Raw genomic sequence first — 15,337 nt, forward strand, 5'->3', positions numbered from 1 at the left:
TCCTCCCCTTTCCCTTGCGCCGGCACTGATTACAGCTGCCGTGGGCCATGCACACACCTTAGCGCCAAAGCGCTAGGGTGTGTGTGTGTCTAGCATAGGTTTTGTACAGGAAGGGTACCCTTCCTGTACAAAATACCATGCCTAGTGCAGCACTCATACAAAGTAGGAAAAGGAAGGAGAAATGAAAGCCTTTCTCATTCCTTGCACCTACTTTAAAAGGGCACACTTTTCTCACGCGAAACCCAATCTACTTTTATTTAGTAAATTGGATTTAGCGTCCGAAACCTTGGGTGGTTGCATGGGAAAGCGCATGCCCCACCCATGGCAAACCCCCATGGCGCTAAGTATAGCAAAAGAAGCAGCGCCATGTGCTGCTTTGCATTACTTTTCTCCTTCGTCTGTGCTGTGAGGGTGCACACTGCCACAGTCCAGGACTACGGGCCCCCACCATATTGTAACTCTGTACTGTATTTCTGTTTGTACTGCTCTCAGCTCTAATAAAATCCAGTCTTTTCTAGAAGAGAACCCTTGGGGCCGTATGTACCCTACATTAGCACGCGAATGGTGGGTTTGAAAAGCCTTACATTCCTGAGCAGCTTGCTCGTGTTTATGGTCGTTCCAATGATTCTTGGCAAATGCTGGTACATCATATTTGTGTTGCCTTCTCTTTTGTGCAGCATTTGCCCAGTGACTGCACAGCAGCTGGTTCTGACCTCGTCCATCGACTGCACAGTTCGACTTTGGAGCCTGCAGGGTGAATTCATAGGTAGGTGTTGGACTTGTTCCTATGACGTATGATTAACAACCCTGAGATAACCTGGCAGTTCTGCAGTTTTCTATGCAAGTTGCTGAAGAATCTCAAAAATACGATGCTGTTTGTAGTAAGTGTGAGACATTATTAATACATTCAATAGGCTGCTGTACCCTTAGCCTCGCACGTGGCATCATTACATGTCATTTTTAACATTAAGGTAGCAAACGTCAATGTTTTTTCCTTTTGTTTGTTGTGCCTGTTTGTATACAAATGTAGGCTGCCCTTTCTGTGAGCCCAGACCATAGATTTACCTGGGAGTACTGTCATCCTGGAGCTAACATACTAAACACTTAATAGCATGCAGACAGTCAGGAAGTGGTAGAGTGAGCAACCCACATGTGTATGCAGCTCCATTCTCTTTGGCCATCAGTCATTGATAACTTAACACTTTAAAGGCACAGCTTCTGTATTTGAGGTTTATGAAAGTTTATTATTCTTCAAAACTTGGGGTATTTATATGGCACCCTTTGTGGAAGTAACTATGATGTATTATCACGAGGAAATACAAGTAATTGTAATTGCACCCCATGCAGGGCCTCTGTGAAGAATAACAGTGGTGCCACCTTGCTTTAAAGATCAGATCTGTTCTTGTCGCCTCGACTTTGACCTTCACTGAAGACTATACTGTGTATCAACGGTAATGTGCTTCTGTAAAGTAGGTGCAAACCACACTGGTAATATTTAAAAGGTGCAGTCCAGATCAACCCTGTGGGGAATATACTTAGGGGCAGATTTACAAGAATCTAACGCAGCGCGGTGCCGCAAGTCATTCTGCTGCGCCGCACTGCATTTGTTTCGAAGCCCATGGATGCAACATATTTACAACAATATGTCACATCTCTGTGCTTCCCCCTGTGCTGGCACACAAACTGCTGCCATGTGATGGCGCAGGCACCCTTGCACCATGGTGAAAGGATGCGTGCGTCGTGGGTATGGAAGGAGCACCTACATGCACAAAAACAATTGATTGAGGTGATTTCCTCTTCCAATGCGTGCTGTAGAATGCACTACGCATTGAAAGAGGAAAAATACTGGGAGAAATGAAAACATTTCTCTTCATTGCACCTCGGCGTACCATTCTGACGCATTTCAAGATTTTCGATTGCTCATAATTCTGGAACACCCACAGCAACACCCATGTCACGCACCTAACATGCAAAGTGTTGCGTGAAAAGGGGTGATATTTACAAGCACAGGTAAAGTCACGCAGGGTGGTTTTATGTGTGCTTGTAAATATCACTGATTTGTATATGGCTGGGTTCAAACTGGAATGGCATGGTGAGCAAAAAAACAATGGATTTAGGCCCAGATCTCTGTACTGGGGTGAAAGTATGACATTGTTCTGCATTCTGTCCATCAATTGTTCTTTTTGCATTTGTCACCCCGAGTGGGACGGGTATGCCCAGACGTGGGTCCTCTGCTCTCCAAGCCACTTGAGTCAAGCTATCCTGGCTGATGAGGGGTGAAACCCTGAAACCGGTCCTAGGATGCTTGTTTCCAGTCCAGGGAGGACCTGGCTTGGCAGTTCGGGCTGGACTGTTCCCATGGGGCACAGGGTCAAGACTGATTTGCGTATGGCTGGGTTCAAACTGGAATGGCATAGTGAGCAAAAAAGATGATGGATTTAGGCCCAGATCTCTGTACTGGGGTGAAAGTATGACATTGTTCTGCATTCTGTCCATCAATTGTTCTTTTTGCACTTTTCACCCCGAGTGGGACGGGTATGCCCAGACGTGGATCCTGTGCTCTCCACGCCACTTGAGTCAAGCTATCAAGGCTGATGGGGGTGCAACCTCGAAACCGTTCCTAGGATGCTTGTTTCCAGTCGAGGGAGGACCAGGCTTGGCAGTTCGGGCTGGACTGTTCCCATGGGGCACAGGGTCAAGACTGATTTGCGTATGACTGGGTTCTAACTGGGATGGCATGATGAGCAAAAGTAAGTAACTAAGTAAGTAAAGTCTAATAAAGCGCACAAATGCCGAGGCGTCTTGGTGCTGAGAGGGCAAGAAAGGTACGGAAAGATCAGGAAGGTCTCGGTCAATGTTTACGAGGGAAGAGCCAGGTTTTAATCTGTCTCCTGAACTGAGATCAAGAAGAGAGTTGCCTGATGTTTAATGGAAGTTCATTCCAGAGCTTCGATGCTAGAAAAGAGAGGCATCTGCCTCCCCACCTGGTTATTCTGAGCAGAGCTTTATTAGCCGATCTTAGCATCCAGTAAGGGGCATGCCATTGGAAAAATTTGTGAAAGTCGTTGGCTGCCCCTCCATGCATGGCTTTATGAACAAGGCATAAAGCCTTGAACTTAATTCGCCGCTCAACTGGGAGCCAATGTAAGTTTCTGATGGCATCCGAGATGTGACTGTATTTTGGAATATTGAGAAGGGTGCGTGCCTTCGTAGTCTGCAAGGATTGGAGTTTGGACAACTGATGTTTATTTACAACCAGGTACAGAGCGTTACAGTAGTCCAAACGGGAAAGAATGAGGGCTACCACCACAGTTTTCCTCAACTCCATAGGTAAGAAGGGCTGAATTTTTCAGAGTATTTTTAGGAGGAGGTAGCAGGCAGAGGTCAGTTGGTTTATTTGTCCTGAGAAGTTAAGTTGGGAATCACACAGGAATCCTAGGTTCCTGACTTTGGTGCACCTGCCTCTGCGGGTCATCATGACTGGGTCCAAATTGGAGATCCATTACCAAATTCCATGACCACTGTCTGATTAGCATTCCGTTTTAGGTAGTTTTTATGCATCCAGGTCATAATATGGCCAAGACAGCTATGGAATCTGTCTGCAATTGGATCTGTTGTTGATGAGATAGATATGAAGATTTCAGTATCATCTGCATATGATACAAGTGAAAAGCCATGGTCTCTGATCAGTTGGGCTAGAGGGGAGACTTAGATGTTAAACAAGGTTGGGGAGAGTGCTGACCCCTGTGGTACTCCACCTGGCAGGTAAAAGTTGCCAGATTTCAGATTGCCCCAACAAACCCTTTGCTCTTGGTCAGAGAGGAAAGAGGTGAGAAGGGCAATGGCGGTGTCTCCAATTCCTACTGCCTTCAACCGTTGGTGAGAACAGTATGGTTAACTGTGTCAAACGCGTCTGATAGGTCCAGTAGGATCAGAATAGCCCTCCCACCCCCATCAATCTGTCAACGTATTTCTTCAGTGGCCATAATAAGTGCTGATTCTGTGGAATGGCCTGACAGGAAACCATGTTGGGTTTGATCTATGAGTTTATTGTTTTCTAAGTATTCCGTGAGCTCTGAATTTCCAGAACCTTAGCTGCAAGGGGCAGACATGAAATCGGGCTATAGTTGGTCACCTCGTGAGGATCCAAAGAACGTTTCTTTAGGATAGGCCTTACACATGCCTTCTTTCAGAAGGTCAGGAAAACTCCAGTGCCAATGGCAGTGTTCAGAAGAGGGGTAAGAAACGTACTGACTGTATTTGAGACCCCATGGATAATATCTGGTGGGTAAGGGTCTGTGGGGGAGCCCGATTTAATTGAAGTTAGAAAGTTGTTTACCATGTTAGTGGTCAGGGGGGGAAATAGTCAAGATGAATGATGCAGAGGATACCTCCACCTCGGACGGAGCCTGCAGGGAGGAGGGCCCTGTATTCAAGCTCTCTAATTCTTGGTATATTGTTTGGACCTTCGACTGAAAAAACGTAGCTATTTTGTCGCACAGCCCTTGATCCTGAGCGAAAGCGTCGCCCAGTTGGAGTTTGGATAGTGCATTAACTGCCTTGAAGAGTTCTCTAGTAGAATTTTTAGCCCCCTCAATTTTGCTGGTATAGAAGTTCTTTTTGGCACTAATAATAGCTATTTTGTAGCTCGTGAGTGCTAGGTTATCGCTCTTTTTGGCTGGTGTACTGTAGTCCACCCTCCATATTCGTTCGAGGCGTCAGCAGGTTGCTTTAAAGAGTTTTCAACTCGAGGTTGTTCCATGGTGCAGTGGGTTTAGACCTGCGTGGTTTAACCGTTTTTTTCTGGGGCCAATTGCTCCATGGCAGACCTAAGCCAATTGTCATAGCTATCGGCCGCAGAGTTTGGGTCTGCCCTCAGGGTAGGCATGCTGTTATCTAACAGATTGCTAGCTCGTCGGCTCTTAAGTTGCGCCAGGACCGTGTTTTGGTCGGCGGTGGTGGGGGTAAGGGCGAATGGCTGTTGTGCCCAACCGGTAGGTTAAAGAAAATAGCAATATTGTCAGTCCAGGTAAGTGGCAGGATCCTATCAATACTGATCAACAGGTTATTGGTAAAGATCCCATCCAGGGTATGTTGAGCCTTGTGGGTGGGTTTTAAGACTATCTGAATAAGACCAAAGGCTTCAAGGGTGTCTAGAAGCACCGAGGTACAGGCATCATCCCTCCGTTCTGAGTGGAAGTTAAAATCCCCTAATATGGTAAACATGGGGGAGTCAAGACATGATTCCATTAGGGATTGAAGAGCTTGGGAGAAAGGAGACTTTGGTCCAGGTTGTCGATAAATGAGCAGCCCAGGAAAGGTAAGTGTGTTCCTGATTTTGTTATTAAACATCATTGCTTCTGCTCCTGGCAATGATACAGGATCAAAAGCTATTTTGAACTCGGACCTATATATGATAACAATCCCACCCCCCCGTTTGGCCTATTCTGGGCAGGCTTGCAAGCGAGTAGCCAGTTGGAAGTGCAGCTACCCAGTCAGGTTCTGAGGAGTCGGTGGCCCAAGTTTCAGTAAGAAACACTACATAAGGACTGGTGGTTTGGAGTAGGCATGCTAGTTCATATCTGTGTTTCATTGCTGACCTGGCATTCAACAAGATGACGCTGAGTACCCCATCCTTTGGTTGTGAGGCGGCATGAGAAACCGCTGGGGTGGGCGGGAAAGGAGGTGAGCTTGCAGAAGTTGAGTTCTTAACTCTACTGGTCAAGTTAGTTAGCAGACCCCTGATTTCATGGGAGTCAGGAGCCGAGGGGGTAGTTGGGAGGCTGCTGTTCAAGAGTGCAAACTTGGAGTGGGGGCACAATTTGGCATTATTGTTCTCCTCATTTAGTCGGATTTGAACGTTGCCACACCTACCGTGGTTTAAAGCCAGGAGCAATTCCCTGTTGTAGGTTATGTTAGGAAAATGGGCAGGGGTCCTGGTGCATGGCGCATTCCGAATGCTGACGGGCGCAGATGGGCTTGCCTTTGGCGTGCCTTTGTCAGCATTCCCTCTTTATTCCTCCAAATAGCTCCAGCCACTAGAACGCTGACCTGAGAGGAGGCGATCCCGCTCTTACATACGGGCACCGCGGTCAGGAACAGGGCTGAGAAACTTCCACCCGGGCACGAAACAGCGGCGAAAGTGTAAATGCAAACAGCTATGTGCAGGTACAAACAGTGGTAAAAGATGAGGCTTAACAAATTCAGTATTTAAACGATGGATTTAGGCCCAGAACTCTGTACTGGTGTGAATGTATGACATTGTTCTGCATTCTGTCCATCAATTGTTCTTTTTGCATTTGTAAATATCACTCAACAGGTTGCACCACCGGTGCATCACACAAAGTGATGGACCAGCGGCGCAAGGGGCTTGTAAATCTGCCCCATAGGAATCAGAACACAAAGAGATCAGGGGAAAATGTTTTGACTTAACCATGAATCATTTCCCAAAAACGACTAATTTCAAAACACAAAGAATAGGACGTTGTAGCCCACACCATTAAATTAGTTTTCTTGGTGTGAGGAGGGGCCTGATAATGAAGCATGCCACCTAAGGGTGGGTGAGGCCTTTCATCCTAAATAGAAAATACTTTTTTTTTAGAGTTATAGAAATCTTACTTTAGCTCTACATGACTGACTGCATCTCTTTGAGTAGTGATATACAAGGGAGTGTCAGTTTTATTGAAAGTTCACCTAGTACAATATTCTCTTGACAGAGGCATTTGAAAATCATTATGCTACTTGTAAAAGTAAACCTGGAAAGAAATAAGCATTTCTCTCCATGTGTCGGGCTGCTGTTGAAATGCGTTTCCCACCCATGGTACAAAGAACTGCATGCCTGTGTGCCATTCAACTTAAAAAAATAATTAGAGTATATTTGAGGATAGTATATAGTGGTGGCATTATTATACACAAAATTTGAACTTTGTATGTATTTCTTATATGGTTTGAAAATAGTGAAGTCTCATTTCTAAAAACAGCAATAAGAAAGGTATAAATATGAACGCTATTTTGTCACTCTTTAATTGCCCATTCTTGCTGCTGGATATAACGCTGTTTCTGTGATAAGGAACCTGCCAGGGAATTGAGGGGCATACTTACAAGCCCCTAGTGCCACCGGAGAGTCATATTTTTTTTGATGCTCCGGTGACGCTGTGTGCTGGCCCATATTTACAAGGCCATGCAAAGCCACTTTGAGGCGTTACACGGCCTTGTAAATATTGCCCTCTTTCACACAGTACTCTGCATCGAAGGGGTGTGTCGTGGGTGGTGCTGTGGATGTTCGCACGCAACATGCATGGCTTTTTGACACTGCCCCAGATTTACAAGGATTTGTAAGTCTGACCCAGTGCCAAAAACTAATGCCTTTCCAGGGGAGGTGTTAAAGTGGCGCAATGAGGAGAAATAATTTTATTTCTCCTAGTTTCATTGTCAATATGCCCCAGAGTATCTTAAGTTTCACACCCAGGAGATCCCAAGAAGAACTATTCAGGTGATGATTAGCAGTCCTGGGGGCATATTTACAAATAAATGGTGCAGCGTGGCGCCGCAAGTAATTTTGATCTACGGAGCTGCATCATTTAAAAATTGCAGGGAAGTGCCGTATTTACAAGAATACAGCAAACCCTTGCGCCAATGCAGGCACTCTTATACCATGGTGCAAGGGTGCCTGAGATGCAGGGATGATTGTGTTTGTTTTTTTGCAGGAAGGTGTTCCTTCCTGCTCAATCATTAATGGTGTTTTGCTCCTTCTATGTATGTTGCGGAATGGAGCACATATAGAAAGAGCAAAAAGGAGAAGAAATTAAAGTATTTCTCCTTGTTGCACCACTTTAACGCCTCCCCTGGAAAGGTGTTAGTGTTTGGCGCTTCCTCCGATTTATGAATCCTTGTAAATCTGGGGCAGTGCCAAAAAGCAATGAGTGTTGCTTTGGAACACCCACAGCAGCACCCATGACACGCCCTTTTGACGCAGAGTACTGCGTGAAAGAGGGCCATATTTACAAGGCCATGTAAAGCCATGCAAAGTGGCTTTGCATGGCCTTTTGAGGTCTCGCCTGAGCCAGCGCTTTAGCGCTGCTCTGGCGAGAGCTTTAGTAAACGGGGGATTTGGAAGTTCAAACTAGTGCTTTCAGGCTTCCAAATACAGTGCATGTGCGCCGGGCGCGCGCACCATTTGGCAGCCTGCATGATCATTTCGCGGCCGCTTTGATGTTCACAGTGAGCCGCGCGGCCACTGAGAACATCAAAGCGGCTGCGAAAGTGCTCACCATTTGCCAGCCTGCGTGCCTCTCTCCCCTACCCCTCCCTTATCCCACTTCCTGCTTGTTTAAACATTCTAAATAAACACTTGCAAATATACCTATACTACGTATCCTGCCTTCGGAATAGCCTTGTGAGAGCCGACTCGCTTACTGTTCCTTCAGGCATACGCAGCACACTTCCCCCACTTCAATTAAACTTTAGTTCGCCTAACGCAAACCTTTAGCACAAATGTGATCTCGGCCTCTGGCGCTCCTATTAACATAAATTAACAAGTTGTTGTCACAAAGCTTTACAGGAACCAGACCACCAACGCCATGTGAACAGCAGGCAACCCAAACACATCTCCCCCAGTACTCTTTTCCTCCAGGCCATATTTTGTTCCTCATACGCTTCCTTCCAATATCTCACATGTTTCCACACAACTTAATGCACTTTCTATAGCATCCTCCTGTCTCCTATACCTTTTGTATTCCCGCAAACCCCTATTTCCCCTTAAACCCTCCATGTTTTTTAGACTAAACACTCTGTAGTTCTTCTTTCTTGTTTATATCTTCTTATTCCCGCCACTCACTCATGTTACAACTGCTTTTAATACAACACAAAGCATCCACTAAACCCATAATAATCGCCTGCAGGGAACTTTTGAATTAAACTACAAACAGGGCGGTAGTGTTATCGCCTGCAAGGAGGGACGGTGTTGTCACAATTCTTGTTGGGATGCGCGCAGTCACTTTCACTTTCGCGTCTGGGATATGCTTTTTTTGGGGGGGCCAAACACACGCGCTATTCACTTCACCAGTTACAAGCACGCACTTAACCGGGTTCACGCTCCTGGCTTCCGTTTACTCATACCCTGTACATGTATAAAGTTTTAACTAAGCAATTTTATAAGGAGGGACGGTGTTAGGACTGCAGTGCATGCTCCTTCGCCGCCGTGCTTTTAATACACCTTGGTTGTCCTTTACTTATAATGTTTACACATCAGCGCGCAGGGGGCATTTGTTTTTTATTTTGCTAATTAGCATGGACGGGCTTCTCTTCCACGCAATCTGTCTCCCAGTTTTCGAGGCCATAGTTGCAATAAAACGTATTCTCTTGGTCCTAAAGTCACAATTGTTACCGATGCGCATCTTATCATCCGCTAACAGAGCAAAGGCACACTATATGTAACACAGCGGTGGGCTGCATAAGCAGTGCCTGCAGTGTGTGCTCCTCTGGCTGAAGGGTAATAAAGTGTTTTCAATTTAGCTACAACCACAGTCATAAACACCAGAACGCTCATCTTCAAACTAAACTGAATTTACAGGCATAAAACAGAATGGAACACTTGCGGTTACATCCTTCTCTGCCCTCTGCCACAGCAAAGATATAGAAACCTGTAACCTACCCAATCGCGGTTTATCAAAATCTGCGAATCAGCGAGCTCCTAGCAGAAATCTTGCGTGACTGACCACAGGTCTGATACTTTGACGGGACAAGGGCTGAGGTGACATTTCGCTTCCTGTTCCGGGCAGTAAATGGAACAATTTCTCATCTGACGTAGCTGCATGCTTAGCAAGCATTGTAAACTTCACAGAAAAGGATGTTAATACACCACTGCTGCGAACTGTCATCGCTCCACAATTGACAGCTCTGAATCACAGTTGGGCTGTATCGGCCTTTCATCCTTTTGAGGTGTGGTTACCAGGGAACTCGATGTCACCAGGGACACAATTTTCCAGTTCTCGTCTTTCCTTTAATAACGTTATGCATTTTGGGAGGTGTAGTCTTTGTGTCATCAACCCATCTGAACACAATTATTTCTCTTGTAGGAAAGCCCAAGCCTGTAACCTAGTGTCCATGATGACATGGACATTTCCCACCGTGTTCACCATGCTCCAGCCCCCCTCCGGTTGTCTGTATTTCCTTTCCTCTATCAGCCGTCCTACACCGTGACTCTGATCACAATTTCTGCAGAGCGGCAGAGCACCCAGGATAATGTGCAGCATGACTAACCACTTATACGGTCCCAAAGGCGAGACCTATTGGCTATGCCAATGCTTGTTAATATGGGCTAGCACAGAGCGCCACCACAGCGGAACATCCCTTTCAGTCACAAACATGCCTGCTATGCTAGTATAAGCCCTGTTCCTTGCTGGTTAAAGGATGAATGAGAGATAGTGATAAACACTAGTCCATCCCTGTTGTAGAGATTGGTGATAAGGGGATGAGCCAATAGATATGGTTCAGTTTGTGGAACCAGAGCCCTGTAACTAACAACTGCATATTACTATGAGCAACATGTCATAATCGTCCAACATTGCCAGTGCTGAAGCTTTACTACATAAGAACCCTGAAAAAATTATTTAAAACCAGAGTGACTCACCTCTACGTCTCTGGAAAATCCACAACCTCTCTGGTGTTTCTCAAGTGCTGCACTGCTGTTTTTTCATTTTCATCTTTGCAATCTTACTCCACAGTAATATGCTACAGAGCCTTTCTGGCCCTTGGGATTATTCATCAAACTTGGCTTTGAGACAACCGCCCCTAAGATGAGAGTGTCTCATAAAAATCCTACATCACATGAAAACTGTTTAACAAAACACACCTGCAAAACCTACCTTAACACTGGCACTCAGGAGCAAACCTGTATTTTGTGCCGGTGCCACTAACAACACAAAGAACAATACCCAGTCATTTATTTTTACTTTTCCATTGTTCTCAATTGGTTAGCATTAGTTTCCACACACTTTCATATTACTTGTTAGTTGATTCAGTTTCACAGAAGCTATTTCCCTTAACTGACTTTCTTCTGTCATTTTGTGGCAGGCAGCTAACACATTTTGTTTCGTTAGTTTGATTTGGATTTACATTATTTATTCTTGAAACAGTATCATCTTTTCAGTTGTTAAATGCTTGCAGTCAGCTCAGAATTTCTCTCTTGGCAGAGATCCATACCTGTCATCAGAGGGGAATACTTGGACACCATTTGCAGATATTTGTTTGCTGCTTGGGATTCTTCACGCTTTGGGGCTGTCAAAGTTCTGCTAGAGCATATATAAAAAGTATCTAGAGGGGCAGGGCTATCCTAACTTTAAAGAGGGCACGCCTTCCCTAAGCTTCCGGTACAATATAGAATGGTCCCAGCAAACAATATTTAAACAGACAATACATAAAACGTTGTAGTCGCACAAAATTGACAACAATGTATAACAGTGATGAGTAGCAAGTGTTATTTAATCACACTGCTTCTTTTGAAGGAATACATTAGTACATATATCAAAATTCTAATTCATACATGCTAAGTGCCCAAAAGGACAGGGAAAAAGAAGGAGAGGAGGTAGGTGATTCTAGTGAGGATAAAAGAGTGTGAAGGGAATATGGAAATCATGTAAGCAAATAATGCCAAGTTCAAATGACAAAGTAATCAATTATGGCCTAATTATTTTGCCAGGTATACATGGAATGTTCATATAATTCACTAGCTAGACCACGCAAAGGAAACACTGTCAAAAATTCTCTGTTGCTCCAGGGGGCTGGCTCAAGGGAAAGAGTGTCGATGTTTCGACCCCAAGATATATTGTAGGTCGTTTAACACCTTACACAGGCACCTAGAATTAAAATAAAACACTAGTTGTGAAACAAAGGAGAGGCAAAAAAATCCCAATTAGTATTAAGGCCAAAACGGTCAGTTTATTTACCATATTGAGCCATACAATGAGGGCTATGCAGTAAAAGAATCGGGCACACTGGCTCCAAAGACTAGAGAGCGGCAACAACACCTGAAAAATAAGGTGTAATATATATCAGCCCAATAACACAATTCAGGGCAAGCATAATAGCTCATTTTGCGGACGGGCCATAGTGCAAACAATGAAGAGACTTACGCTCAACGTGTAAACTTCCAGTGTGTCCCTTCCAAAACTGAATCATATAGTCCCTAAGCTTCAGCAGGCTCCATCTTCTAAATCTCTACTTAAAAGCCAGGGACAACAAATTGGCATCACAAGCACATTCAGGAAGTTGGTAAATATTTCCAAGCCAGATGCTAAAAGCAACAATCAAATGCCACTTAGTAACAACCATAAGTTCCTAAGTTAGGTTGTGGTCAGCTAGTACTCCCACATATGTATAGCTACTGACCACCTCTACTTTTGATGGTCCCACATGCCAGATAACACCACCTCACCAGCTCTTTCTCCACAATATAACTGATATTGATAGGGATTAGGAAGGGGGGCATGGTCCCAGCTCTGTCTCACACCTGCGGCGCTAGAAAGGAGGTGGGAAAGCTTTTCTGCCACAAGGGCACTTGATCCTCAATGAGGTCCCTTTATACATTTTATTCAGGGAAGCCACCGGCCAAGATGCAACTCCCCATGAAAATATTTTCCCACATACAATAGCTTATTTCACCTTGTTTATTGCATTTGATAAGTCAACATATGCACGCAACAGAGCATCTAATCTTCCCCAAATACTGATATTGCCATGACAGTGAATGCTGGTGTACTATGCATTGTGTACATCCAATGCCTAAACCTGTTTTGGAAGAATCATGTTTTTAACTACCACCTCCATCAGGTATATTTTCAAATTCCTAACAAATGTTTTTGAGGAGAGATACAGAATTAAAAAGAAACAATAATTTGATGGACAATCCTACATATGGGTACCAATATGGTCCTTCTACCAAATACCAGGAATATAAACAATTTAAATAAAAGCCTGGCAGAAGGAGCACAGCAGTAATAGCCACCAGTTAACAGATTATTTATTCCGATTCAGTGACCACCCATCGTGGCCCAGCACCTGAGTTATTACTGCTCAACATCATCATCCGAATCATCTACCATACATGTAAAGCCTTCCAGGAATGTTTATAATTCCTTTTATAGAATTGCATATATTACAATTTGCGCTCCTTGTACTATTTTTCAAAATATTTTTATCAGATTCTGAAGTTGCTGATTTTCAACTTCAACAAATTTCCTTTTTCCATCCTATTCATAGGTGATGATTACGTTACACCTGATGGTGTAAATGTGTCCAATCAGTTTTGCTGTGTACAGAAGCACATTTTCCTGTTGTATTTTGAAAGGGAAACACGCGCTTTGCGATCACCACTATAGCAATTGACTAAACTTCAGGAAGCATGGCAAAAAGATTCTAATATAACCAAATACTGTCTCTTATGTGTACTTCTTCCAACAGATTCTTCACCTGATAAATACCATCTCAGAAGGGCTCTGGAAAACATTTTCCTTCAGTAATAGCTCTCCAGCGCCATCAGGTGGTGCCCTGTTGCTTTAATCGCAGCTACCTCCACTACAAATGTCACATCAGGGTATATATGACACTGGCTGGTGCGCAGGTGTCAGATCCTATTTTTTTGCACCTCATCGGCGTGGGTACCGTGCTTCTCTCCCTGTTTTACTGATGGAACTGCTCAAATCTAAGAGCAACTAGTCAAATGTGTCTTCTTAAAGTCAGGGCGTTCATAACCTGTTGAAGATGTCATAAGAACATGTCCTTCATGGAACCACACAACATCTGTATATGAGGTGTTAGTTTTGATTATTATCCTTTGGACTGTGACTCTTGCTCTTCTGATCACCCACAGGCCATCAGAGAGAGGCCAACCAATTTTTGAGAGGTGCCTGCAAGGACACCCAAAATCGGCAATATTTACCCTAATCAGTCTCCCCAGATATGTACAGAAGCCATTTTCGGACCTGGTCAGTGATGGTTTGGTCGCTGATGAGCATATCTTGAAGTGCGACCTGGAATCTGCAGAACCGGGGCTCGATCCGTGGTCAGTACACCTGGATGTGCTCCACAGGCTTCTCCAGAGATGTCAAGACAGCCCTACTGGACATGCTCTTAATTGGCAAGTCTTAAATGTTGTTCTCGCTGGGCCTTGCCTACCCAAGTGAAACTGTTCTACCAGCAGTACTGTCACTCTCGAGGTTTCTCCTGGAGACAATCCTCACAGCAAAAGCACATTCATAGCCAGTTCAAACCCACATCAGCAGCTGTATAGCTCCTTTTGGGCAGAGGTAGACCTAAGGGGCGCCACCAACACCAAAAACAGTACCTTCTTCTGGTCCAGCTATCCTAAAATCTCTCTGCCGCCTATTATGGTAGGGTTGATGGTCTCCCAATTCGCCAACAACTCGGAGATGATAATGATAGGCTGCTGGATGCTCCAGCTTATATGTGAGCTCTACGTCCTACCCTTCCTCTCCTTCTTACCGGTCTGCCCTTCTGCCAGGAAATGCTCTGACGCAGGTCTTGATCTTGGGAGAGGGAAGTTCTTTGCCTCTTGAAAAAAGGGAGCAAAAGACACAGAGATGATGGACGGAATGCAGAGCAAATCAAACATTCACCCCCAGTCAATAGATCTCGGTTCAATCCATTGTTCTTTTGCTCACCATGCCACCCAGTTTGGACCCAGCCATATGCAAATCTGTCTTGACCCTGTGCCTCATGGGAACAGTCCAGCCAGAATTGCCAAGCCAGGTCCTCCCTGGACCAGAAACAAGCATCCTGGGACCGGTTTTGAGGCATCACCCCATATCAGCCAAGCTTGCTTGAATCCAGTGGCACAGTAAGCCCGGGACCCATGTCTGGGCATAGCCGTCCCACTCAGGGTGAGAAAGCAAAAGACACACAAAAGGGGCCATGCAAATGGCACCTGTGGTGGAGAGGAGCATGAAACTTTACTCCCTTTACTTCTTGGTCCACAAAAAGAATGAAGACCTCAGGTCTATCCTGGCTCTACACTCCTTGAACCGTTTCACTTAACAGGACAAGTTCAAAATGCTGTTCCTGTGCAAGGTTCTGCTGCACCTCAGTGCCAGGAATTGATTGGTGTCCCTGGACCTGTAAGATGCCTATTTTCATGTACCAATCCTCTCAATTCAAAATGTTACTTTCAATTCATTGTTGCGTTTCAGAATTTTCAGTTTGTGGTTTGACAAGCTCTCTGCGGGTGTTTACATGAGTTAGTAATCCTTTTGGCCCTGATCACCCCCATTGTTTGACTGATATTGGTGGGAACTGACTCTGACTGTGCCCTGGGCTATGCTAA

General features: G+C 44.8%; 1 protein-coding gene across 2 annotated transcripts in view; it reads left to right on the plus strand.

The window, feature by feature from the left end:
• The window catches only part of LOC146862330 (cilia- and flagella-associated protein 337-like), a 336,132-nt gene that overhangs the window by 288,900 nt on the left and 31,895 nt on the right, over positions 1-15,337 (plus strand). For both annotated transcript variants that reach the window (XM_085641532.1, XM_085641531.1), the window contains one exon: positions 678-766. In XM_085641532.1, the coding sequence (XP_085497658.1) occupies positions 678-766 (89 nt within the window). The remainder of the gene's footprint in view (positions 1-677; positions 767-15,337) is intronic.

Source organism: Triturus cristatus, chromosome 2_2 (assembly GCF_964204655.1).
Source record: "Triturus cristatus chromosome 2_2, aTriCri1.1, whole genome shotgun sequence".
Classification (NCBI taxonomy): Eukaryota; Metazoa; Chordata; class Amphibia; order Caudata; family Salamandridae; genus Triturus; species Triturus cristatus.